The sequence below is a fragment of the Lontra canadensis genome, unplaced genomic scaffold (assembly GCF_010015895.1).
Source record: "Lontra canadensis isolate GAN:19392208 unplaced genomic scaffold, GSC_riverotter_1.0 scaffold66, whole genome shotgun sequence".
NCBI lineage: Eukaryota > Metazoa > Chordata > Mammalia > Carnivora > Mustelidae > Lontra > Lontra canadensis.
Window position 1 is genome coordinate 5,780,563 of NW_022631060.1, and position 25,186 is coordinate 5,805,748.

The 25,186-nt window shown below is 52.3% G+C and overlaps 1 protein-coding gene across 2 annotated transcripts in view; it reads left to right on the plus strand.

Annotated features, from left to right (window-relative positions):
* Window positions 1-15,069, plus strand: part of PACS1 (phosphofurin acidic cluster sorting protein 1) — a 143,889-nt gene extending 128,820 nt beyond the window's left edge. The window contains exons 11-24 of one of the 2 annotated variants that reach the window (XM_032879524.1): window positions 825-905; window positions 2,253-2,368; window positions 2,538-2,673; window positions 3,848-3,952; window positions 4,678-4,784; window positions 5,518-5,672; window positions 5,809-5,919; window positions 6,691-6,793; window positions 7,230-7,272; window positions 9,475-9,517; window positions 9,760-9,895; window positions 12,517-12,743; window positions 13,616-13,735; window positions 13,886-15,069. In XM_032879524.1, coding sequence (XP_032735415.1) covers window positions 825-905; window positions 2,253-2,368; window positions 2,538-2,673; window positions 3,848-3,952; window positions 4,678-4,784; window positions 5,518-5,672; window positions 5,809-5,919; window positions 6,691-6,793; window positions 7,230-7,272; window positions 9,475-9,517; window positions 9,760-9,895; window positions 12,517-12,743; window positions 13,616-13,735; window positions 13,886-14,001 — 1,599 coding nt within the window. In that variant the 3' untranslated portion in view covers window positions 14,002-15,069. The remainder of the gene's footprint in view (window positions 1-824; window positions 906-2,252; window positions 2,369-2,537; window positions 2,674-3,847; window positions 3,953-4,677; window positions 4,785-5,517; window positions 5,673-5,808; window positions 5,920-6,690; window positions 6,794-7,229; window positions 7,273-9,474; window positions 9,518-9,759; window positions 9,896-12,516; window positions 12,744-13,615; window positions 13,736-13,885) is intronic. The other variant, XM_032879525.1, reaches the window with a different exon arrangement.
* Window positions 15,070-25,186: the final 10,117 nt, after the last annotated feature.

Here is a 25,186-nt window from a genome sequence, read left to right on the forward strand (position 1 = left end):
CTATTTATAATTTACTCAGAAGAGGGACTTTGAGTAATTGGGATGAAGTAGGATATCTTTGATCTTTCCTGACTCTCTGGTTTCCGAAGAGATTCACTAAGGCCAATACCTTCCCTACCTCTAAGACCCACAATCCTCAAATTCTCATGATTTTGACATTGATGTCTGCACAGCCAGAAACAGTATTAGCAAATATGAAAAATCTAGTTTTATGTATGAGTATTTATGAAGTAAATTTTTAATGTTTATTAGAAATGCTAGTAAGACTTGGGGGAAAGGGGAGAATTCATTCACACCTAAATGGCTTGGCATTGGGTGTCTTTTTGCTTAGTATATTAATTTTTTTGAAGATTTTCTAGATGTTTCTACCAAGCAAAATAAATTTGGCTGCCATGGATGTCTTTAGTCTCAAAGTCAAAGACCTGAACTGTAAGATTCTCCTTTCTTCTCAGCAACTTCTGACAAGCAGAAGAGGCCCCAAATGTCCCTCATGGGCAAGGGCATTTACTGCATCCAGAGTCAGAGACCCTATGGATCCCGTACACAGCCATCTAAACTTCGAGCTTCTGTTTTCTGTGACATCTTGTGAGAGTCAGAACTGCTGGGTTCTGCATCTCACTGTGTAATTTAATGATTACAAAAATAACTGACCCTTCTGATACTTAGTTTTCACAAGAACATACTCCTTATAAGATGAAAATTCCAAAGATTTTATGAGGTCTTCATATTAAGTGGGAGTATTTTAAACTTCTCAGGGACCTAGAAAACCAGTTAGAATGGTAGTTACTTGAATTGGTGATGACTAATTATTATAATTTTTGCAGATGGAATTGGCTGCTCTAGAAAAAGTCAAATCTGCTTGGATTAAAAACCAAGATGACAGCTTGACTGAAACAGACACTCTGGTATGTGTGGCTCAATCCCCCATTTAACATAGTTTTTATACCTTTAGAAATAAAACCAAAAGACCTTCAGGACTACCCTAGGATCTTTGCCTATATCTGTGGACTTGTGAATGTCCTGTGTTCTCTTTCTTCCTGGAATCCTTACCCATGAAATGTAACCTACCCTGGAGACCAGGTCATCCCCCAAATTAGCAAACAAAAAATGTCCCCGTTCTGTTCTTTAACTCGATCTGATTAAATGCTAATTCAGATAACCTCTCACTCTCTGTCACCCTTATTTACTTCTGAGAGATGACCACCAGTGTCTTCCTCTCAAAAACCATTCCTCCAGTGTTGCTCTTAGAGTGAGCAGGCAGCCTACACGTTAAATTTCCAAGTGATTATTGGTCAAGTTTTTCCCCTAAGAGACGGGAGCTGCCCAAGAGGGCAGGCCAAGCCCTAGAGAAACAGAATGAACTGCCGGGGGTGCCCAGTTTAGATATTAACCCCACACGCGTTTACTGGACAGCTACATGTGCTGAGCAATGAGATGCAAAGGTGAGAACATCATGGTGTCTGCCATCAAGATGCCACCCTCCACGAGGAAAGCCACGCTGTGCACACCTGTGCAGAGGCTCTGTGGAGGCTGAGGGAAGGACAGAGTGATTCCGACTAGAGAGGGACATCTAAACTGGGCCTCTCAGAATATGCAGAAGTTCACCCAGTGGGACTGGACGCGGACACAGGGCGGGAGGGAGCAGAGGACCTTACCAATACGTCTGGGGCTGGACTATGCGTTAGCCTCACAGTGAGACCCGGTAGTTGAATGGAGTCCAAGGAAGAATTAGTTCAGACTTAGGTTTCCTAGATAAATGATGGTGCCTTGAAGATCTGGTGTATAACCCAACGCTAGGCCTGATGCAGGGTAATCTAAAATTTCCCACTTGCACTTTATAGTTCACCAGAAATCCGAAAACCCAGCTTCCACTCTTGCCCAACCGTGGTTCATGCTGCAGAGTGGCCATTTCCGAAATGAAGTTCCAGTCCTTTCACTTCCTGGTTAAAATTCTCCTTCTTACCTAAAGAAGCCAGATCGTCAGTCCGGGTTTGTGCGTTGACACATAGTTCATAAATGCAGACTGACTAGCAAGAGACAGTCCCCAGCACAGTGGGTGCGCTCAGTTAAGTTAAACAGAAGTCTTCCTCCTCTGGTGAGATAGGAGCTATAGAATCCTGTGCTTCCAAGGAAAAAAAGACCGAGAGACCGACTCTCCCTGTCATGGTGATGGGCCCTGTCAAGACCCGTGAGGCTCCTGGGTGGTCACAGACAGGGAAGTAACCCTTGCTGTTTCCTTTCTTCCATGGCAGGAAATCACTGACCAGGACATGTTTGGCGATGTGAGCACGAGTCTGGCTGTGCCAGAGAAGATCAAAACTCCCATGAAATCCAGCAAAACAGATCTCCAAGGTTCTGCTTCCCCCAGGTACTCAAGATGAGAAGAAAACCCTAAAGCAGGGGGTAGAGTTCAACCAGTCAAATAGTGCCGGGCTGTGACCGTGCTTAGCAGAGGCTCCTGGCCTAGGGAAGATTGGGACTAGCCATGGCCTTGGATTGCGAAGGCTACTAACTACCTCCTTCCCCGTCTCCGGCAGCAGAACGGATGGGGTGCTCACACCGCGGCAGAAGAGGAGCACACCGCTGAAGGAGCGGCAGCTCTCCAAGCCCCTGAGCGAGAGGACCAACAGCTCCGACAGCGAGCGGTCGCCCGACCTGGGCCACAGCACACAGGTACCCCCTCACCCCTCCAGGCCGGACCCTCTGAGCGTCCTCAGCCCTTGGCTTCTGTTTTGTCGTCTTCCTGGGGTGGTTAGGTAGAGAAGAGGAGGAATGCTTTGAAGTGCCCTGAGTGAAGTCTTGAAGACAGGTCAGCGTCAGAGAAGTCTACCGTGCGCCACTCCTCGTGTGGGATTGGCTTGGGAGCTGCTCCCCGGGGAGCAGCGGGGGGAGCAGGAGACACCAGCTTCGTCACAGCCTGCATCAGCCCAAGTGGCATTTCCACCCTTGTTTGCTCTGCCTCCTCTGCCCCCATCAGACATCAGTCTGGAGACCGTGTGGTGAACCAGTCGTTCCAGAGGACGGCAGCCGTCCAGATCCCACCGGGCTCAGATAACTGTAGCACCGCTGTGGGCCAGCGATTGTGACTTCAAGGTGACAAACCAACAATATTAAAATACTTCGATTGAGAGACCTAAGAGTAGGTTGGAAGAGAAGCAGAAGAGACTGGGCCGCGGGAATTCCGTCCTCTTCCTGAAGGCCAGCGGTGCTGGAGGCTCGGGGAAGGAGCCTTTCTGAACGGCTGAGCTCACACAGCTCCTCCCCCTCCAGAGAACAGCAAGCCTGCTCATTTACCTGATAAATATCAGTGAGAGGAGAGTTTGTGTCAATGTGGCTTCCACATAGCTGAGAGTGAGCTGGAGACCAGAATAGACTGTGCCTGGGGCGAGGCGTCGTCCTTCTTGCTAGCCACTGTTCCTAAAGTACCTTCTGTTCCCTGCGACAGTGGGGCTCCCCACACAGCACTCACTGCTCTTCTCCTTGGTTCTCTCCCCACTGCCCTCGTTTTCATTTCTGGGAGCACCTGCTAACTGTCACCTCCCCCTCCTCTCCCGGTACTTCATGCTATATTGTCACCCTTCAGGGAGGCTCACTGCGCTTCCCCCTCTGTCAGGACAGCTGCTGTGGCTTTGTTCCTGGTGTCTGAGTGCGTGTTCCTTAAGGACTCTGCTCACTCTTTATCCTCCTCCTTTCCGTTTTGCTCTGACCAGTGGGATACTGGGTCTCCTCCAGAAATTCCTAGTATGTTTTCTCCGAATGCCCTTGCTCCAGAGATCTTCTACCCCAGTGCTCCTTTCCCTGCCCTTGGACTGCCTGGGATGCCTGACAGGCACTTCTGTCCCTACAGATCCCAAGAAAGGTGGTATATGACCAGCTGAATCAGATCCTGGTATCAGATGCAGCCCTCCCAGAGAATGTCATCCTTGTCAACACTGCTGACTGGCAGGGCCAGGTAAAGCATTACAGATGGCAGGGCTGGGGAGGAGGGGCTCCGGGGAGCCAGAGGCAGGACATGGAGAAGAAGGAAAGTCACCCCCACGTCTCAGGCCCCTCTTCCCCGAACTCAGCTTATAGCTCTGGGATCCTGTCCTACTTCTGTCACATTCTGGCCTGTGGGATCTCACATCCCTTATTTTCTGTACCTCAGTTTCCTCATCTGTAGAAAAGCAACTGATCCTACCTTCCTTCCAGGGTGGTTATGTGTGGTTTTCCTGTCAGCATAGCAGATAATGGTATCTTGAGAGGTACGAAGTGCGGTAACGTGCCCGAGGTGGCCCCTGGGTCCCATGAAGGCAGTTCAGAAGAGGCAGAGCCAATCTGCTTGGGCTCCCAGCACTGCTGTCCACCCAGTTAGATCCTGGTGCCAGAATCCCTCTTTCCTAACAGCCCTGCCTCCTGGAACATACCCTACAGAGACAGCATTGGAATCTAAAGATTCCTTAGCCTTCCCACGTTGCCTGGTTAGCATGTCTGCATGGGCTCTAGCCCCACCTTCTCGTCACTGGGTCACTGGCAGCCGGAACCCTGACCTTCTCGGCCCAGCTCTGGTCTGAAGGACAGAGGCTGGGGCCCTGCACCTCTAGCTGGGCCTTGCTCTCTTGGCGCCTGTGGGGGGAGCTGTTGTCCCTGCTGCGTGGCCTCACCTGTGTCCCTGCCCTTTCCCTCCCTGCCCCCCAGTATGTGGCAGAACTGCTCCAGGACCAACGGAAGCCTGTCGTGTGTACCTGTTCCACCGTAGAGGTCCAGGCCGTGCTGTCCGCCCTGCTCACCCGTATCCAGCGCTAGTAAGGGTTCTACTTATCTCCTGCCCTTTGGGGTTCCCTCTGACCTCATCCTCCCACCCTGACTTCTAAGCAGTGACAGGACTGCCTGGCCTCATCAGACCAAAAATCCTTGGTCACTGTGTGGTTGGGCAATGGCAGGCAATGGTGCTCTGATGTCTCTGCTGGTCCCAGAGGTCAGGATATGAAAATGTCATTTTCCTGCTCTCCTTGCCTCCCCACCTGGACTCTCCTTGACCTGCCACATCGTCTTCTTAAACCCAGGATGAAGAAGATCAGGAAGAGAGAACCAGGGTTTTGCAAAGGCATTTTACTCTTAGCCCTCTAACTGCCTCTAACTGTGCTGTGCCATGTGGCATCCAGAGTCAGGGCTTTCCCTCGTCAGGACCTCCCCAGACGGGCCAGGAGTCCCTGCCAATGGGAACAAGAACTTCGGGCCTTCCACTTGTCTGGGCTCATGCCCACTGCTGACCCCTGGCAGCACTGCCAAATTGCCTCCCATTAGCCTAAGCTAATTCTTTCTTCTAGATGATTACCTGCCCTCTTTTTCCTAGATTTCTCTCCTAATTGCAGAAGCACTGTAGTTTATGCCTTCTCTGGGAATTATGTTGTTTACTGGCTAATTTTTTCCCTGCGGGTTGTTGAGATCAAGTAAAGTCAGAGCTTGGGCCCCTCCTCCGAGCAGGACGCTGGTGAACCTCCCGGATGTGGTTGTGACTCTTCCCTTGCTCCCCAGCTGCAACTGCAACTCGTCCATGCCGAGACCGGTGAAGGTGGCAGCCGTGGGAGGCCAGAGCTACCTGAGCTCCATCCTCCGGTTCTTTGTCAAGTCGCTGGCCAGCAAGACCTCTGACTGGCTCGGCTACATGCGCTTTCTCATCATTCCCCTCGGTAAAGATGGGGCAGATTTCATTCCTGAAGCAACATGTTGGGGCTGGGCCCTACAAAGGGACAGTTTGGGAGACCGAAGGCCAGGCCATCATTCTGCCCCTTAACCAGTTTGCCTTCTCTGGTTTCCATCTCCCAGGTTCTCACCCTGTCGCCAAATACTTGGGCTCAGTTGACAGCAGATACAGCAGTACCTTCCTGGATTCTGGCTGGAGAGATCTCTTCAGTCGCTCGGAGCCCCCCGTGTCAGGTAATGGCCCCCCGCAAGGGGTTGAGGCAGGATGCCACCTGGTCCACAGAGAGCCAGTCTTGGCCAGAGGAGAAGGCCGCAGGGGCGTGCTTCTCTTCCTCCCTGTGCCTCTGCCACCCCCAGTCCTTTGCATGTTTATTTTTTCAGCAAATATTTGTTAGGGGGAGGCCCATTATGGGCAGTGTGTCTTCACTCTGGATGTTTTTAGTCTCTGCTTTCTGCTCTGCTCCTGTACATCTAGAAATGAGGACAGGCATGAGGAGGTGGTGAGGAGGACATCTCTAGTGGTAGAACTCAAATATAAGAAGCAGAGGGTAGTTATTAAGCAATCTGTTGATAAGAGGGGAACACTATGCTGACCTTGTCTTTTGTCTGAAATACAGAGTAGGAGTGGCAGGGCTTAGCGTGAGCTTGAACTCCGCAAGGCTGAGGAGCAGTAAATGCACCACCAGACCTTGAAGGAAGTGATGGGCAGAGAGTTGGAGTGGAGGGGTTCCTCTAGATTACGAGATTGGTTTGAGCAAAACAGACGTAATGGGGGAGCGTGATCAGCCTGAGAAAGAGCAGAACTGAGGAAGTGCAGAGGTCGGACGGAGAGAGCAGCTTGTGGTTCATCATTTCTTATATTCAAAGCCAGAGGACCCTTAGAACCCTTTCTCTACTGCAACTGCTAGGGTCTTCTGATGGGTCTCCAGAAGGGGTCTCTTTAAGAGGGTTTTCAGGTTTGCCTGCTGAAATAAGTTGGTAGTTATCTTCTTGTCTTTTCTCCAGAGCAACTGGACGTGGTAGGTCGGGTCATGCAATATGTCAACGGGGCGGGGGTGACGCACCAGCTCCCTGTGGCTGAGGCCATGCTGACCTGCAGACATAAGTTGTAAGTTTGACTTCAGGGGATTTCTTAGAAATAGGGTGGGTGGGCTAGATATATCTTGAGTTTTCTTTGCTTTTCTATATTTCCCGTCTCCCTACCCATTTCCCTTCGTAGGCAGCCAAGAGCAAAAGAGACGGGGTTTTGACTACCTCCCATCCAGGCGCTCCCCTCCCTAACCTGGGCCTCCCCACCCAAATGGATACCCCCTCGGTATAAGAGAAGCCCATCCTGGGCGCTGACATTCACGCGTGGTGTAGCATGCAGAACTGGGTTTTTTGCCTCCATCTGTGGCTCCTCGTGCCATCCTGAGATGCGATGGAACTTGTCATGTAGTGTCTGGACTCCCTTGACACCACAATAAAATATGAAAAGCTTGTATCCCCAGCTCTCCATGCAGTATGACCCACTAACTGTAAGGCTTCCCTTTGTCTCCCAACAGCCCTGATGAAGACTCCTATCAGAAGTTTATCCCCTTCATTGGTGTGAGTACTGACTCCCCGCTCCTCTGTACCACACCCGTTCTCCTGGCCTTCATGTCCCTCAGTGCCCTCATGTGCACGTGTGGGCGCGCGCGCGCGCACACACACACACACACACACACACACACACACACACACACACAAGATTCATCTAGACAGTGGTTCTCATCCAGAAGCGGTTTTGCCCCCAGGAGAGGTCTGGCAATGTCTGCAGACATTTTTTGGTTGTCACAGCTGAAGTTGGGGTTCTACTGGCATCTAGTGGTTAGGGAGCAGGGGTGCTGCTAAACTTCCCAGAGTGCTCAGAACAGCCCCTATGACAGACTGATCTGGCCCCAATGTCAGTAGTGCCCAGGTGGAGAAACCCAGGGCTAGGATATGCACTGAGTGCTCCTTTCAGTGTTCTCCTTTCCCGAATCACGGGCTGTCCCCAGATCATCACTGGTATCTCCTTTTTATTACACCAAGCCCGGAACCTGGTGCCTTGGCCTGGGGCATGACGTCCAGAGCATAGTTCTGCAGGCTCCAGGGAAAAGAAAGCTGCCTCTGAAATGAAATAATGGTAGATGATATTCTGAAGAGAAGTCCAAGAAGTAGGTATTTCTGTGTCCAGGGTCAGATGTACCTTTGAAACGAAGATCCCTTCTTTTCCCTCCTATTTAGTCAAAGGAGAATCTCTAGATGAGTTGATTTTGGAAATAAAAGGGAAACCTCTTGGGTATCTCTGATGTCAGGTAATGCTGTCTTTTCATTTGGCAGTAGCTGAGCCATAAGGTAGAGACCCAACCAAAAGAGGGATCCCAGAGGTGACAGAGGTGACACCCTGTGTGACCAAAGCATACCACAAAAGAATGACTGAAATTTCAGATTTCCATGTATGAGACAATCGAATTTCTCTTCAAAATCAGCTTGTCTTTTTTCCTGTAATCTCCTAGCTTTGGGTAGGGGGCATATGCAAATGAAGGGCCTCTTCTATGCTCAACCCAGGTTCTGGATGTCCTGAGTGATCGTGGGAAATCCCTGAGCCTGGAGAAATTTGGTTGCCCCTTCTTGTGCCTTACTAAGACCTCCTGTCTGAACAATCCACTTAGTCCCTGTTAGCCCCTGGGGCTACTCCCAGAAGCCATGTTGGAAGCTCTAGACCACGGCCTGTAGCCTAGGCTGATGATTTGATTTGCATCTTCATGGAGCTGTGGCTTGCTGCCCACTCTAGCCTCGCAGACAGAGAGAGATATGAAAACAAAATTTTTTTTCAATTGAAATAAACAAAGGAAGGGCAGCCTCATATAATACCAGGGGAGCAAGGGGAATTGTATCCAGGAAGTTGAGAATGTTAGTGTGTTACTTTCCAGGAACTAAAATAAGGATGCATAGAGAGTTTGGGACAAACCAGTGAATAGCAGCCCTGTGTTCTGAGTAGCCTTGAGGGAACCATCCACACGTGATCGTGATCGCTACTCCCCGTCAGTCCCTGGGGTCCCGTTTCCGTGACCTCCTAGCACTCCCTAGCACCTCTGCCAGGTGCTAGGCCTTGGGCCTGCTACTTCATCAGGATTCACCTGTCACTTCAAGCCACAGCTGTGACATTCAAATAGTCTGTTTCTAGCTGTGCCTTTGCTGGCTGCTGGAGGGCCCCCTCTCTCCTTCCCAGAATTCTCTATGAGAAATCTAAAATTCTTTGGGAAGCTGAAATTAGTACACTGCCTTGAGGTAGAGAAGGGGTGGGGGTGCCTGGGATCACTGTCTTATCCATATTCTCTCAGATTCTAGCAAGTCTGGCAAGGAGGAAGCTGGTCCCTTGCTTGGTTTCCCACAGGCAGGCATTCAGAGAGTCCCCCCCACCCCCCCGCAGCACGCTGCCTTACCAAGCTTTCTCCCAGTGGCTCTGACGTGGGAAGACGGTGTCTTACCCACGTGATCTTAGAAGAAGCCCGATCAGGATACTGAAATGGGTCCGGCCTTCGGGGCGGCCTTGTGCTCCCCAGAGATGAGCTGTGAGGTCTTGTGCGCCCCCCAGCTCATTGCTTGGAACGGGGCTTCTTTACGTATCTTAAAGATCAGATCTGGGCTGCTCTGGGTTTGCGAAGATGTTTAAAGCATGATACACAGTAGCGGCTGTTGTGTCTAATCACCGGCTTCCCGGTGGACCGAGATGCGTACAGCTTTAGTCAGAGGACCTGATGCAGCGTCTCTTCTCTCTCCCAGGTGGTGAAGGTGGGTCTGGTTGAAGACTCTCCCTCCACAGCAGGTGAGCCTGGGGCCCTTGTGCCCCTGTGCGGTGAGGCGATGCCTCCTCGGCCTCCTCTCTAGGCCGGCAGGCGGAGGGTGAAGCCTCCGGGTGTCCTAAGGTTAAGTCAGAGTTTGGGCACCCTCACTTCCCAGGGGGCAGTGGGGAGCTGCCCAGGCTTATCTCAGCAGCAGCTGAGACCCCTTGTCATTAACTGGTCAGGGGGGGCTTCCTCTGGCCAACTGGGTCTATCCCCCTGACAGGCGATGGGGACGACTCGCCTGTGGTCAGCCTCACCGTGCCCTCCACATCACCGCCTTCCAGCTCAGGCCTGAGCCGAGATACCACAGCCACGCCTCCTTCGTCCCCCTCCATGAGCAGTGCCCTCGCCGTCGTGGGGTAAGGGGCTCTTGCCCATACCTCTCCTTCCAGACCCCTCCATCAGGGCCCAGGAACCTGACTGACTCCCCCTTAGCACCACCCTCCCCCACCCCTCCATCCCCGCCTGCCTACAGCATTGCATAACGACGACGGCTTACTGAGTGTGGAAAGCAGGATAGTGGCAAGAGCTTTGGAGTCCCAATTCAGAGACTTAGGGCACTAGCCAGGCACGTGGAACTACTCTGTACAGTGCAGGATACTTTCTTCCCCATGTGTCCCCCCGGGGTAGAAGTGAATAAGACAAGTGGCAGGGAGGCTCTTCCCGGCCTGTAAAGTGCTGTGCAGGGATCTTGCTGGGGGACCGCCCGGTGTGGTGGAATGCGGCCATGGGAGTCCTGCACAGCCCGGTTTGAGTCATGGCTCTGTGTTAGTCCGCTGTACTAGCTTGTGCTAAAGAACAGATTACTCAGTGACACTTGTTAAAGCGCAGTGAGGGAGGGGCACCTGGGTGACTCAGTTGGTTAAGCCTCTGACTCTTGATTTCAGCCCAGGTCATGGTCTCAGGATCGTGGGATCGAGCCCCATGTCAGGATCTACGCTCAGCACAGAGTCAGCTTGGAATTCTCTCTCTTCCTCTGCCTCTGCCCACCCGCCCACTTGCATGCTTCCCCCACCCCAAATAAATAAAATCTTGAAAAAAAAAAAAAAAAGACACAGTGAGGGAGACCACATCAGGGTGTGACCATCGAGACAGGTGCAGGGGGCACTGCTGTGGATTTTGCAGGGTGGGTGGCTCAGCTCCAAGTGGAGATTACTACCCTGGGAGTGAGCGTGGGTGGAAAATTACTAAGAGGAAAAGCCAGGGGTACGGGGGGCTTCTAAACACTCCTGACAGGACTCTTGCTAAGACAAGTCAGGGTGGCAGACGTCTCCTGGGGGGCGGCAGGGGATGAGGAACCTGACCAGGCGCCCTAGGTGATCAGACGGAGGGTGGGGCTCTTGCTAACTGTCTTAGCAGGGTTCTTGCTAAAAATGGATTTTACAAGCAAGTACACAAATGGGCCTCTGAAAAGGTTTAGGAACCAAACTAAAGTTTCTAAAGTTTAGTTACTAAGCTTCATTTCCAACTCCGGGAGTGGAGTGAAATGGCCGTGTCAGAGTTTCGTGAGGCTTCAGAAAGACCTTGTGTTGTTGGTGCCTGGCACGTGGGAGCTGCTGCCTTCTTTCAGGCAGGCAGTCTGTCTGTCTGTCATTACAGTGGCCATTTGGGGCACTGGAGCTGTAGCAGCAAATAAGAAAGGCTCGTCCTAGTCTTGGAGCTTAGGCTGCTGGGCCCTGGCAATGCCAGAGCCGCAAAAAATTCAAACTGTAGATTGCAGTGAGCACTATGAAAAATCAGTAGAGGATGGTTCTGCAAGGGGAAAGAATTTCTTTAGGGTCTTAAGTATCCAGAGTTTAGACCAGGTGCTCAGGCTGGTCTCTCAGGAGGCAGCTGTCATGCCAGGCCTGAGCAGGAGGCGCTGAAGGGGAGGGTGGAGCAGAGCCGTCCCAGAAGGGGCCCAAGGGGAACAGGCCATGAGGTGAGAAAAGGGCAGGCGTGGGGCAGGAACACAAATGGGCCCCTGCACCTTCTTCCTCCCTATTCCCCTTTTCTTTGCTGGGCTCTTCCTGTTTCTTCTGGGGAGGGTCCTCAGCAGCAGAGAGGGTAGGCACTGGACGGTCATATGTCCAGAAACACCAGTGACAGGGTCGTGGTCCCTGAAGAACATAAATGTTCTCAGATGTCTAGAAGCCTCAGTTGCACCTTGGATCCCAGCCTGTACCCTCCCTCACCCTCTCCTCCTCTCCGTCCCTTTTCACTTCCCTTCGTGGTCTCTGCTGATCTACGGAAGGGACAGTTCAGGAAAGGAGGAAATCGCACACGGCCAGGCTTCCCGAAGGGTCTGCAGACCAGCCCTTAACCTCAACTTCCTTTCCCATCCCATTAAAGCTGGTTTTTAGTGGAACCACTAGAACCAGGCAGAAAGAGAAATGTCAGATGACTTTTGTAGCCTGTGTACCTATTGTGTCTGACACCTCCTTTCTAGAAAACATCAGCCTTTTCTCGCCATGGAGCTAAAATTACCCCTGAGCTGGAAGTGCCATAAATAAGAGAAAGCGGCGGGTCGGCAGCCACCAGCTCGGCCTCCTGGGGCTGTGGCGGAGCCGGCCAAGGTGCTTGCGCCTCTGCCCACTTTGTCTCTCTGGCCCTTGGTTGGGTCTCGCCTGGGCTCTGCTTGCCGGGTGCGTCCATGCGTGTGTGTGCACGAGTGCGTGCAGGAGCGTGTGTAAGTTTGTGTGTACACCTCCTGCGGCAAGCCTCCTTCCTCTCTGCTCCCCTCTGCCCCTGTGACTTTGTGTTTGGTTCCCTCACAGTGCCTCAGGTCTTCACCCTCTCCTGGCTTTGTCTTCCCATCATTCCATCACTCCCTTCCCACACAAACCAATTCCGTGGGACCGGAGGGAACCCAGAACCACTAGCCCGCCACCTCCCCTCACCCCGCCTAGAGCCTGGAAGTCCCCTCCTGGCCCCTGAGGCCAGCCGTATAGTTGGCAACTGAGGGCAGAGCCTACTCTCCATTACTGTTCCCCTTCCTCAGGAGCCCCAACAGCCCATATGGGGACGTGATTGGCCTCCAGGTGGACTACTGGCTGGGCCACCCTGGCGAGCGGAGGAGGGAAGGTGACAAGAGGGATGCCAGCTCCAAGAACACCCTCAAGAGCGTCTTCCGCTCAGTGCAGGTTTCCCGCCTGCCCCATGGTGGGGAGGCCCAGCTTTCCGGCACCATGGCAATGACTGTAGTCACCAAAGAGAAGAACAAGAAAGGTAGGTGACATCTGAGGCCAGGGACAATCAGGGCCACTAGGGTTCACTGTCTCCTCTCAGGGTCGGGGAGACCTCTGGATGAGGGCAGAGCAGCACATCTATCATGTGGTCCAGCCCAGGGTTCTGCAAGGGTCTTAGCCCCCCTTGTGAGATGAGGCCAGTCCTTCGGTAATCGAGGAAACGAATGTCCCCAGTGAGTAACCGGTCCCTGCCTGCTGAACGTCAGCACCGTGGCCTGGGGCAGTTAGTGCTGCCGTAACGAAGGGGCCTTTCCGGCCACTGCCCTCTAGGGTGGGCCACGTGACAGAGGAGCACATTACTGCGTCCCCATGAAGCAGGCATTTGCATCCAATCCTGGAAGTGGCTCAAGCCCACATGAGCAAAAGGGCATAGTTGTTTAAGAGTTAAGAGGAGGAGTTAAAGGCACCTGCGTGGCTCAGTCAGTTAAGTGTCTGCCTTCAGCTCAGGTCATGATCTCAGGTCACCGTTGCAGACCCTGCCATGAGGCCCTCCTAGCCACAGCAGACTCGGCCCTATGTGTGTGTGAGCGTGTAGGAGGGAGAGCCCAAGGGCATGGGCACCTTGCCCCACAGGCTACTAGAACATTCAAGCCATAAGGGACCTCAGAAACTAGCTCCAGGTCCTCGTTACACAGTTAAAGATACCAAGGTTCAGGGAGAGGCTTGTGCTGGGAGGGGGCAGAACAAAGATCTGGTTTGTGCTTCCTGCATCCCCCGAGCTAGGAAGAAGGGATGGCTGGCTGCAAATCACCTCCCCTTCCCACAGGAGGAGGGGTGGTGGGGATGAGAGAGAGGAGAGGGGTGGCTGCTTTTCCCAGGGCTGGGATGGAGGTGGTTTTGCTTGCCTTCCAGTTCCCACCATCTTCCTGAGCAAGAAACCTCGAGAAAAGGAGGTAGATTCCAAGAGCCAGGTCATCGAGGGCATCAGCCGCCTCATCTGCTCCGCCAAGCAGCAGCAGACCATGCTGAGAGGTATGGGGAGATGGGAGGAGGGTGTCGGGCAGGGTGGGAAGAAGAGGGGCAGGGGACTCTGGGGGGAGGGAGGCGATGGCCCTCCCCAAGGGACCTTGGGGAGGTGGCCTTAGCAGCCCTGGTCAACCCCTCCTTCCCCTGTCACCCCAGTGTCCATCGACGGAGTCGAGTGGAGTGACATCAAGTTCTTCCAGCTGGCGGCCCAGTGGCCCACCCATGTCAAGCACTTTCCAGTGGGACTGTTCAGTGGCAGCAAGGCCACCTGAGGGCACTATCTCCTGGCCACTCTCCCTCCTGGCACTGCCACCAGCCTCACCGCCTGCGGGCAGGGGGAGGCCAGCAGGCCCCAGCCCAGCATCCCCTTTCCTGGCCCGGGAGTCTGCATCTTTCTTGCCCAGTCCTGAAGGACACTGCCAGTGGGGACACTGCTCCCCTCCCTCCTGCTCAGTCCTCTCCTTCCTGCTCCAGGCCCAAGGCATGTCGATTTTGCCTTCTGGCGCCCATCCCTGGAATTGAGTCCTGGGCATTCCTTCACCGACTTCTAATCTCCCCACGTGGCACCAGTTCCTTCCTGGAAATAGGAAGCCTGGGATCCTGGCCCCCAGCAGGGGGTCCAGCCCTCCCCATCTCTGCCAGCTGCCCTGCCCGTCCCCCTCAAGTGGAGCCCACGGCCACTTCCCACGCTGTGCGTTCTCCCGGTGGGGGTCAGAGGGGTACCCTGAACCCAAGGGCCCCTCCTCCCCTCCACAGTCACAGGGGCAGCCCCACCCCTCCCTCACCGCCGGGACAGCTTTTTTATGGTGATGCCATGTCTCTCTGGGGTGGAGGGGCCTTCCCAGTCTCCCCCATGCACGACCACCTCACTTACCCCCAGGTACCCCCCTAAATGTCACAAGCACCCTTGAATGTTTCTTTGGTTCTCTGCACAGCCAGTCTCTTGGTGGTTCCATGTGACTTGCTTGGGCACCAACCCCTGTCCTTGTGGCTTCCCCCTTGTTGGGGACTCTCCTCCCTGTGCCTCTCCCCTCCCCCGCCAGCGCAGTGCTGCCTCTTCCTGAACTCCAGACTGGGACAGATGGGAGACAGACCGCCCACCGGCATATTGTCTGTGACCCTGCATCTCCCTGTGCCTTCCGTGTCCATTTGTGTCGCACTCCCTAGTGTGTCCTCCCCCTCCTCATGCCTAGGCAGAGAACCCGCCTTCCCAGCCGGGTGTTTCTCCAGTGGGCTCCAATCCTGCCCTCTCGCCATGGGGGTCTGAGCCAGCCCCTCAGCCTTGGCCCTCAGCATTCTCAGGAGAAGCTGAGCACACAGGGCCACCGTTCCAGCCGCAGGCCTCCATGCCTACCCCCCCTCCCCACACCTTCGGAGCTTTACCGTTGCCCTCTCTCACCACTTCTAGAAGTTTTTGCACAGAACTTCATTTTGAAAAGTGTTTTTCTCATTCTCCATACCTCCCCAAACTCCTCCAGCCCTTACCCCCTGCTCAGCCCTGCTGTCCAGAGCATCTCCTGGGCTGAGCTGCTCTCTTGGGGCCGGAGAGGGGTGGGGCTTGAGGGACTGAGTGGATGTTGGGTTTTTCATTCAATAAACTGGTGATTTCTTACCAACTAGCAAGGCTTGGGCTTCTATGCCTCTCACTGTGACTCAGGATCTGTACGACCCTCTCCCCTCCACAACACAGTCGACTCCTTTCAAATGGCTGGCAAGAAGCATATTCTCATTTCCTTAATTAGAGAAGTAGGCATGAAGGTGTCTTTCCCGGTATGAGGCAAGCAGAGGTCAGAAACAGAAGTAACGCTCTGCTCACACCAAAATCTCTTCTTTTTCTCTAGGACTCACCATCCCCAAATCCCACCTCCCAAGACAATGACATGTCGAGGGCAGTTTCTGCTCTTCTGATTAAAGAGTAGAACTTGACTTCTTGCCCTCTGCTAGGCCGATGTCCTGCCATAGTTTCTGGAAGCTGGTGAAGTCTGAGGCCCAGGTAGAGGGGTGGAGCTGGGGTCCGTCATTGAGTTGGCTTTCTACCTGCCCTTAACTCAGAGATGGAAAACAGTCATAGCCCCTGCTCCCCAGATGCTGGTTCTTCACACACTCCCGGATGGAGGCCTGCACACCAGCCTTCCTCCGGTGAAGAAGTGCCCAGAGATTGGGGCTTGCGTGGGGAAGGGGACCGAAGGGCTTGGCGTCCTTGTCCTGCAGGACACGGCCACAGAGGAGTGGATGACCAACTGGACAGACCTTCACTGGCTCCCCGAGCCCTGTAGTCCAGTGACCTAAGGGAGGGAGGCTCTGGGACTCGACAGTGTAGCCCCACTCCAAGCTCTCTGAGCCTGGAACGTGGAGATAATGCCCGTCTCCCAAGGGGGAAAGTCCAGCGAGATCTGTGACAGTGTCCCAGAAATGCAATCTGCACGTTAGTTACTGAACAAGGTGTACAATCTGGTTGGTGAGAGGAAACGCCAGAAGTCAAATTGTGTTTAAGATGAGCTAGAGAGGATGTGAGTGTTGCCTCAGGACAGACTGGAAGCTCCAAGAGAGACCTGGGGGCTGGAGGCCAAGGGAGAGCGTGCAGGCAGTGCAGGGGGGAGGGGGAACCCAGGAGCGGTGGGAGTCTCCAGCTGGAGGGGTGTGGGGGACAAGTAGACTCAGGTCCAGCTCAGAACTGAGAAGACAGAGCAGATGATGGGAAGATGAGGGGGAGGAAGAGACCCGCGCTCCCGGCCTGCTGGGTCTGACTCCGCATCCAGGGCCGCCCCTCCTCCCACCTTTGGGGGCTTCACTCTTACGGTTGCCCCCTTTCTCCTGCCTTCATCTCTACTGGATCTTTGGCTCTTTCCTGTCTGCCTGCCATCCGCATGCCCACACTCAGTAACAGCTCTCCTGTCAAAAACAACTTCCCCGCTTCTAGATTCCCTCTGACTGCCGCGTCTCTGCTCCCTAGAAAGTGAAAGTCTTCCGGAGCTGTTCGTGTATCCTGCCTCCGCTTCTACTCCTTCAGACTTTTTTCCTCAACAGCCCATCAGAAGTTCCCTTACCAAGGTCACCAGTGACCTCAGGTGCCACATCCAAGGGTCAGTTTTCTTTCTTGACCCCCCACTTGGCCTTCCTTCCACTCCTCTGACTGCCCTTTCTTGGCCTCCCTTACTGTCTCTCCAGCTTCCCAGCCGTGGAACACTGGGCAGTGCGGGGCTCGCACACCCGGCCTTCTCTCCACCCACACTCAGCCCTGCAGTGTGAATTACTGTTCTGTGCACAGACTCTCCCCCCGCCCCACTCTTCAGGAGCTGAGGCCAAAACCTTTGGAACCACCACTGACTCATCTGTCTCTCATCCCCAACATCCAGTCCACTGGCAAATCCTACCGGCTTTCCCAAGACAGACTGGGAACCTGGCAGCGCCGCGCCGCTTTCGCTGCTGCTGTTATCCGTGTCTGGATGTGTTCATAGCCTCTTAATTATCTGTGCTTCCACCTACTCTTCCTGTAGTCTGTTCTCCACACAATAGCCAGAGAGAGCTTTTTAAAATGTTAATCATATCGTGTTAAATTACCAATTTGAACTGTCCAATGGCTTCCATCCCACTAGGAATATAATCCAAAGCCCTCACCATAACTCACAAGGCCTAGGTGATCCGACCTCCTGAGGGCCGATTGATCTCTCCTCTCACTCTGCCCCTCCCCCCACTGGCCCCCTCTGCATTCCTCAGACACAGGCATGCTCTGCCTCAGGGTCTTTGCACAAGCTGTTTCCCCCTGCCCATCGTGCCCCTGCCTCTAGGTCCATGTGGCTTGCTCCCCCATTGAAGTCTTGGCTTAAAGGTGACAGAGAAGCCTTCCCTGCTCTACCTTTCTCACATAGCACCTCCCTTTTCTCTCCCCCTTCTTTAGTTTTCCTTATTAGCACTTCTCATTCCTTAGCACTTAATTATCCATTTGTTTCTCTCTCCTCACTGGAATGTAAGCTCCAAGGAAATGGGAATTTTTTTTTTTAACCTCCTCTAACTTTGGTACCCAGGATCCTTCTTGGCTCGTCCTAGGTCCACAGTGACTATCTGTCAACAGAATGAGTGAAGAGGCCTTGTGCTGCGGGAGTGGAGTCCCCAGTCCCCATGCACTGCTCAGATACCAGTGCCTCAGCCCACAGGATACCTGACTTTTCCCACAGGCCCTGGAGTAAGAAGACAGACTCCTAAGAAGAGGGAAAGGGTTGTATAGGAATGATCTCCAGAATTCCAAACATGGAGCAACTTAGATTTACACATTGAGACAGCTTTGCCCAGTCATGGAGAGTCAAGGTTGCCCCAGGGCAGAACTGTCCATCGGGCTGCCAGAAACATTGTCTAAGGCCAAGAGTAGCATTTTGGTGCAAAAGGTGGAAGAACTTATGTCTAACTCGTATACCAATGCCAGATTGTTTTATTGTTAATTTAAACAAACACGTATTTTAGAATAGTTTTAGATTTACAGAAAAGTTGCAAAGATGGAACTAAGAGTTGCTGTACAACACCCCCACCACCCCAGGTTTCTCCTATTGCTAACATGTTACATTAGTATGGCACATTTCTTACAACTAATGGACCAACATTGATACATTATTATAAACTCAAGTCCATGTTTAACTCCCAGTTCCTTAGTTTTTCCCTAAAGTCAGGGTTTTTTAAAGTTTTTTTTTTTTTTTTTTTTAATTTGAGAGAGAAAGTGAGAGAGCACGAGCAGGGGGAGCTGCAGAGGAAGAGAGAGAATCAGGCTCCCCACTGAGCAGGGTGCCAGATGGGCTGGATTCCAGGACCCCAGGATCATGACCTCACTGAAGACAGACGTTTAATGTTAACATTTAACGTTTAATAGACTGAGCCATCCAGCACCCCTAAAGTTCTTTTATGTATTCCAGTATCCCATCCAGGATACCACACTACATTTAATACTTGGAGCTGTGACATTTTCTTTCTTTTTTTTTTTTTAAAGAATTTATTTATTTATTTGACAGACAGAGATCACAAGTAGGCGGAGAGGCAGGCAGAGAGAGAGAGGGAAGCAGGCTTCCTGCTAAGCAGAGAATCCGATGCGGGGCTTGATCCCAGGACCCTGAGATCATGACCTGAGCTGAAGGCAGAGGCTTTAACCCACTGAGCCACCCAGGTGCCCCAAGCTATGACATTTTCTTAAACTTTCTCTATTTTTGATAACCTTGACAGCTTTGAGGTGTACTGGTCACATATTTTGTAGACTGCCCCTTGGCTGGAATTTGCCAGTACATCATATCAAGGGTACCTGCCTTCAACATGATTTGTCAGCCTTGATCATCTGACTGAGGTAGTGTTGGCTAGTAAGCTCACACCCCCTTCCCTACTGTGTTCTTAGGCTGGAAGCCACTAAGCACAGCCTAGATAAAATATAGATTTTCCTCTATATGCATTATTTGGATTCTGGAGAGCAGATTTCTTCTAGACAGCAGATTTCTAAATCCATGTTTTTAAACTCCATCCCTCACCACCCACTGCTGTGTCCAGAGACTGTGGCATGGATGACCCTCTCAACACCACCTGCGAGCATTTCCTTCTGGCCAGGCTGCTGCAAAAATGCTTCATGCAGTTTCTGCCCCAGACTCCTTCAAGCTGTCCCAGGAAATCAATTCAGCTGATACTTCCTTTTTACCAAGGAGGAAGCCCCAATTCAGAGAGCTCCCCGCTCCCAGCCCCACCCCCATCCCAAATCTAAACTCTCATTTCTTTTTTTAAGATTTTATTTATTTATTTCTCTGAGAGGGATTGAGAGCACTCAAGCATGGGGAGCAGCAGGCAAAGAAGCAGAGTCCCCACTGAGCAGGGAGCCTGATGCAGGACTAGATCCCAGGACCCTGGGATCGTGACCTGAGCCGAAGGCAGACGGTTAACTGACTGAAACACCCAGCCGCCCATAAACTCCCATTTCTAAGCATTTACATGACTTGAATACTCACAGACCTCCCAAATCCAGTATGGCTCAAACAGAACTCTTGATTTCCCTCCATCTGCCCCAGTTTTGATAATGACACAGTGTCCATCCTACTCAAGGCAGAAGCCACCGAGTTGTCCTGTGTCACCACAATGACTCCTGCTCATTCCGCCTCTCAGATACTGTTCCCAAACGTAAGCCAGAGTACCTCACTGCCTTGCTAGGGCCCTTCAGCGGCTACCTCCAGTCACCCACCCCGTGGCCCATCAGGCCTACACATTTGGCCCCACTACCCCTCACTTCCCTTCTAGCTGTTTTCTCCAGCCCTACGATATTTGCCCTTGAGCCACACCTGATCCTGCGGTAATCACACTCCTCTTCCCTGCTCGGGCCTCAAACACACGGTTCTTCCCACCTTAAATGGTCTGTCCGCCCCCACAGAGCTACTCCCTTTGCCTTTAGGATGCAGCCTACACATCACAGAGGCTTTCCCAACCGCCCTGCCCAAAGCGCCGCTGTTAAGTTAGCCTCTACCTGAGCTCTTTCTGTAGTCACGGCATTCAACGTCCCTGGCAATAAACGTCTTTGTGCCACATCAGAATGAGAGCTCCGGGTGAACAGGGACTCAGCCTACATCTCCAGCACCCATCACTCTGGTGCATGGCAAATACTAAAAAGCTAGCTAAAAGGATCAGTGCAGGGTTGTCACTTGTCCAATGCACATAGACCTGTTGAGAAGGAACCAGATTTCTAACCCAGGTCATCTGACTCCAGACCATTTCTCAAGGCCCCACTCAGATCCCAGATTCCCAATCATCCATACATCCTACACGTATTAATGTCCTATCATGGTACATGATGAAAACATGGTTGGGTTCTTACCTATATAGGAACTCCGAGGTGAGTAAGGGAGGCAGACAGACAATTGCCACAAAGCATGACACGTTGCACAGGAATATGGAAGAAGGACATCTAATCCAGCCTGGGGAAGATGTCACAAAGGAGACGACACCTGAGCAGCATCTTAAAGATGCCTGACGCAGTGGATGTTCCAGACACAGGAAATAGCAAAAACAGGAGATAAGAGAGAGTCTGCCTTGTTCCGAGACCCTTGGGTGGTTAACAAGACTGCAAAGCAGTGGGCATGGGGCACGACAGGGCGGAAGAGAAAGGAGACAGTCAGGGCATTGTGCAGCCATATAGCTGTGGTTATCCTCACTGTCTGCCTGGGTGAGGGCCGTGCACTTTTTCCTGAGATCAGTGGAGAGCCAGGGTAGTGAGATGAGGGAATTTAGCAAGATCACCTTGTGACAACAGATTAGAGGAAACAAGACTGAAGACCAGAAGAGCTGGAAGGGTGTTGCAGCAATTGAGAAAAGATGTGACAGAGACATAGACAATGGTAAAGGGAGGAGAGCTGCAGGAGAATGGAAATTTTCATTCAATTTAAGAGGTAAAATCAGTAGGGGTAGGTGGCTGGGGAGGAAATTGGGTCAAAAGAGAAAGAGACAAGGAGAGGGGCTGGCTGTCTGCTCAAGGTGAACCGGCAGAGGGTGGTACATTCCTGGAAGAGATTTGGGCAGGAGATGGTGAGCTCAGGGCAAGCATGCTCTGTGCTGCTCAGAGGTTAGTGTTCAATTGGAGTTGAAAATAGGCCTGGACGGAGCTCAGGGCAGTGATCTGGGTTAGACGGAGATTGGGGCGTCCTGAACACACAGGGGAACTGACTGGACAGAGAAGGTGAGAACACCCCTGGCTGGGCGGAGCTCTCTCCATCCCGACCAGCACCAGACAGCTTAGCACTTGTATCCAGACACGCCTTTCCATTTGCTGCCTCTTTTACTGCTCGCTTTCATCCCGAATGTGTTTTCCTTCCAACACCTTAAGAGACCGCCCAATATTTCGTATGCTTTCTCCCCACTCTCCGTCCGCTAGCAACGGGTCGATCCAACAGTAAGGCTGGTGGTGATAATAATCCTAAATAACTACTAGTAACAGTGTCTGTTACGTATACAAGGCCTAATGTTAAGATCTTAACTCTGCTGTTTTATTCTATTTCTGCAAGGACCCAAAGAGGTAAGTATGAGGAGCTTTATTTTACAAATGAGGAAAGAAATGGAAGTTACAGAGCATGCGCAAAGCCCTACAGCGGGCAGATGGAGAAATATGGCATTGAACCTAGCTGAGGATGACCCCAAAGCCTGTGTGCCCTCTCACTGAGCAGGGTGAGGACACCTCTCGTCTGGCTGGGAGGTCACAAGGAAGAGAGGGAACCGGTTTGCCAAGTGGCTACCAGGATAGGAATCAGGAGCCTCTCCGGGGAGCTCTAAGCAGTCTGGACTCTTGACTCAGGGGCAGAAAGAATGGACAACCAGGGGTGTTCACAGTAGAACGAGTCCCTCAGGAAGCAGTGAGCTGCTCGTCACGTAAAGGAGACACGATCTTGAAGGAGCCTCCAATCCTGAGCACGTCATGAACCTGCTGACATTTCCAGGTGGAAGATATGCTTGGCAAAAGTGCCCCCCAAACACTTCCAAGAAAAGTAGTGACGCTAGCCAAAGGAAAAAGAAAAATTTAAGAAAGCAGATTTCAATGGAATGGGTGCTTCTGAGGATCCAAGGGGAAGGGGTGGGAGCAGGAGGAGTGATTTTAAGGGAGAAAACATTAAAAGTAGCAAAAACAACCCCCCCAGGCATGGGACAGGCAGGGGCAAGCTGATAAGCTCTGCAGAAAATGGCATAAGGAGCTGAATCACCACTGGGCATAGACTCCTCCCTTTTTCTCCGCTAACAGAGCACCCATCAGCAGCCTGGCAGGAGACCAGCAGCTGCAGGGGGAATGCAGAGCAGAGCTGGATGAAGTAACAGTCTCTTCCCCTGGGATGAGCACAGCAGAACCCTCAGGGACAAGATTAGAAGCCAAGTGGCTGAGAAGGTTGGACACAGGCAAGATTAAGCGCTTTAAAGCAAGATAAGAGCCCGAGAACCCGAGAGGGCAGACCCCCACCCCCACCCCCACTCAGCACACAGGGAGGAGCAGGGCAGGATGGCCAAAGAGAATCACAAAGAAAGCCCAGAACCCTGCGGAGAGCAGAAAAGCCGGAGCAGGAATCCGGCAGAAGTCATAAACGGAGACTGAAAAATGCTCTTTCCATTTACATGGAAAAAGATGACAAAAGGAATGTGCACTATTAGACTGAGAGAAAGCACAAGGGAAAAAGGCAGGGGTTGTGGCTGTGTGTTTGTGCTTGGGTGTGTGTGGTATGGTCCTTACGTGGGCCTGTAAACACAGGCACACCTCCACGTGCATGTGGCAGACAAGTGTCCATTCAGGGCTTCCGGGTGGACCTGCGTGAGGCCGTGTTGAGGGTGTATACAAGCAATCGGACCTCGGTTCTCTTGACCTCTACTCTATGTGGTCTGTCTCCCCTACACAATGCAGCAAAATAAGCTGGACTATAGATGAGAGAAGGATGTGGTGATCACTGGGAGCCTGAGCTCCCCGACTACAGCACGCTCTCTCTGCATGCGCAGCTGCCTTCCCCTCTCCCGGCTTCAGTTTCCTTACCTGTAGAACAAAAACATTTTAAGCGGTGGCTCTCAACCCAGGACGCACAGCACGGGGCACCACCGAAGGCTTAAAATAATAGGAGATACCCAGGATCCACGTGGCACCACCGAATCCTAATCTCTAGAAGAACCTTCCGATGAAGCCCCTTTCACAAGACATTCCCAAGTTGAGCCTCAATAAGACTGACAAAGGGGCCCTGAGCTCCAGATTCCCGTTTCCTCTCCAGGAACTTGCTGTCAAGTTGGGAATGCATCACAGTATGTGGCACAGGTCAGATTATCACACTGCAGCCAGCCCTCCTCTGGGAGAAAAAGCCGAGAGGAGGGCTAAAGGAAGACAGACCCCCAAACACTAAAGACTCCAACCTGCTGGGGCCTGGAGGAAGACTGACAAGGGCAAACCCAAGTTCAACACTAAGGGACACAACCTAATGGATGAACACGGGAAACTGGAAACAGTAGGAGATCCTGGGAAGAAGAGCTGAAGGGCTGAGGACCGCCATCAGAAAGAAAGAAGTATAGGGCACTGTAACTTGCAGGTGCCTTTTGACTTTTGCATTGTAGAACTATACTAGCTACCTTCAAAAATCACTGGGGAAGAAAATAACGGGCAGGAGCTCAGAACTTGGAAGAACCTGGAGGGACGGAACTGGGAGGCACACAGTCTGGGATTTTAGCCGACAAGCTTACCCTGAGCAGACCCAGTGTGGTGGCTGTCAAACTTAGCCTGGCCTCCAACTTCACACTGGGCAGGTGGCACTGTCATTAAGGGCGGACTATCCCTCTGTGATCCGTGAAGTTCACTCCCTGGCTGGATCCCTGAGCCCTGGACTGACTGAGCACCACATTCTGAGCAGGCTCTGGATTGAACCTAAAATACACCCCGAAAAAAGAAACTGGAATGGAGAAGGGTCAGGAAACTGGAGCAGGGAGGGTAAAGGGATAGGTTTGTCAGGACAGGCAAGAAGACTGGGTGGAGGACCACAGAGGTCTTCGAATATCTCCACTAGGAAAAGAGAAGAAGCTATTTTTCCTGAAGATAGAACTTGAGCTTGGAAGGTAATTTCTGAGCTAAGGAGAACTTCCTAACCTTTAGATCAGTCTCACAGCAGAATGTGGTGAGCTCCCTGTCAAAGGACATCCTTGACCTAGGGATGTAGGACCTCTCCCTGGCAGAGATGATGTCAAGGGGATTCTGGCATCCACTGGGACACTGAACCTGGGGGACTCTGGGTCTGAATACAAGGACTCGTAAGGAACATCCCAGATCTCCGGTGACCAGTGCCAGGCGTTGTTATGCAGGGCTTGTACCTCAGGGGGTTATCCTGCTGTTGCCCACTAGTGATATCAACCTAGGGGCAGTGGGGGCATTGCCAGAGTAGCCACCAATCCAGAGCTGCAGAGCATCAGACCAAAACCTGGGCCTGGAAGGGATTTGGCAAGGCCAACAGGTGCCCCCTCCCACATTTTTTTTTTCTTTTTAAAAGATTTTATTTATTTATTTGACAGAGAGACAAAGCAAGAGAGGGAACACAAGCAGGGGAGTGGGAGAGGGAGAAGCAGGCTTCCCGCTGAGCAGGGAGCCCGATGTGGGGCTGGATCCCAGGACCCTGGGATCATGACCTGAGCTGAAGGCAGAGCTTAACGACTGAGCCACCCAGGCGCCCCCACACTTTTTTTTTTAACCAACATTTACTAATTGTTTTTGTGTGGCTGGCCAGGGGCTACTGAGGGAGTGAACATGACTGGCAGGTCTTGGGCTGCGTTCTGGGGAGGAGACAGAAAACCAACAAGAAAAATATTAGAAGAACTAAGTTCTACAGAGAGAAACAGGTGTAGGAGGGGGCTCTATGGGAAGTCAGGGATCAGAGAAGGCTCTCTGAGGAGGTGACATTTACTCTGAGCCCGGGCAGAGTGGTCAACAGACATCACTGTGGTCATTCA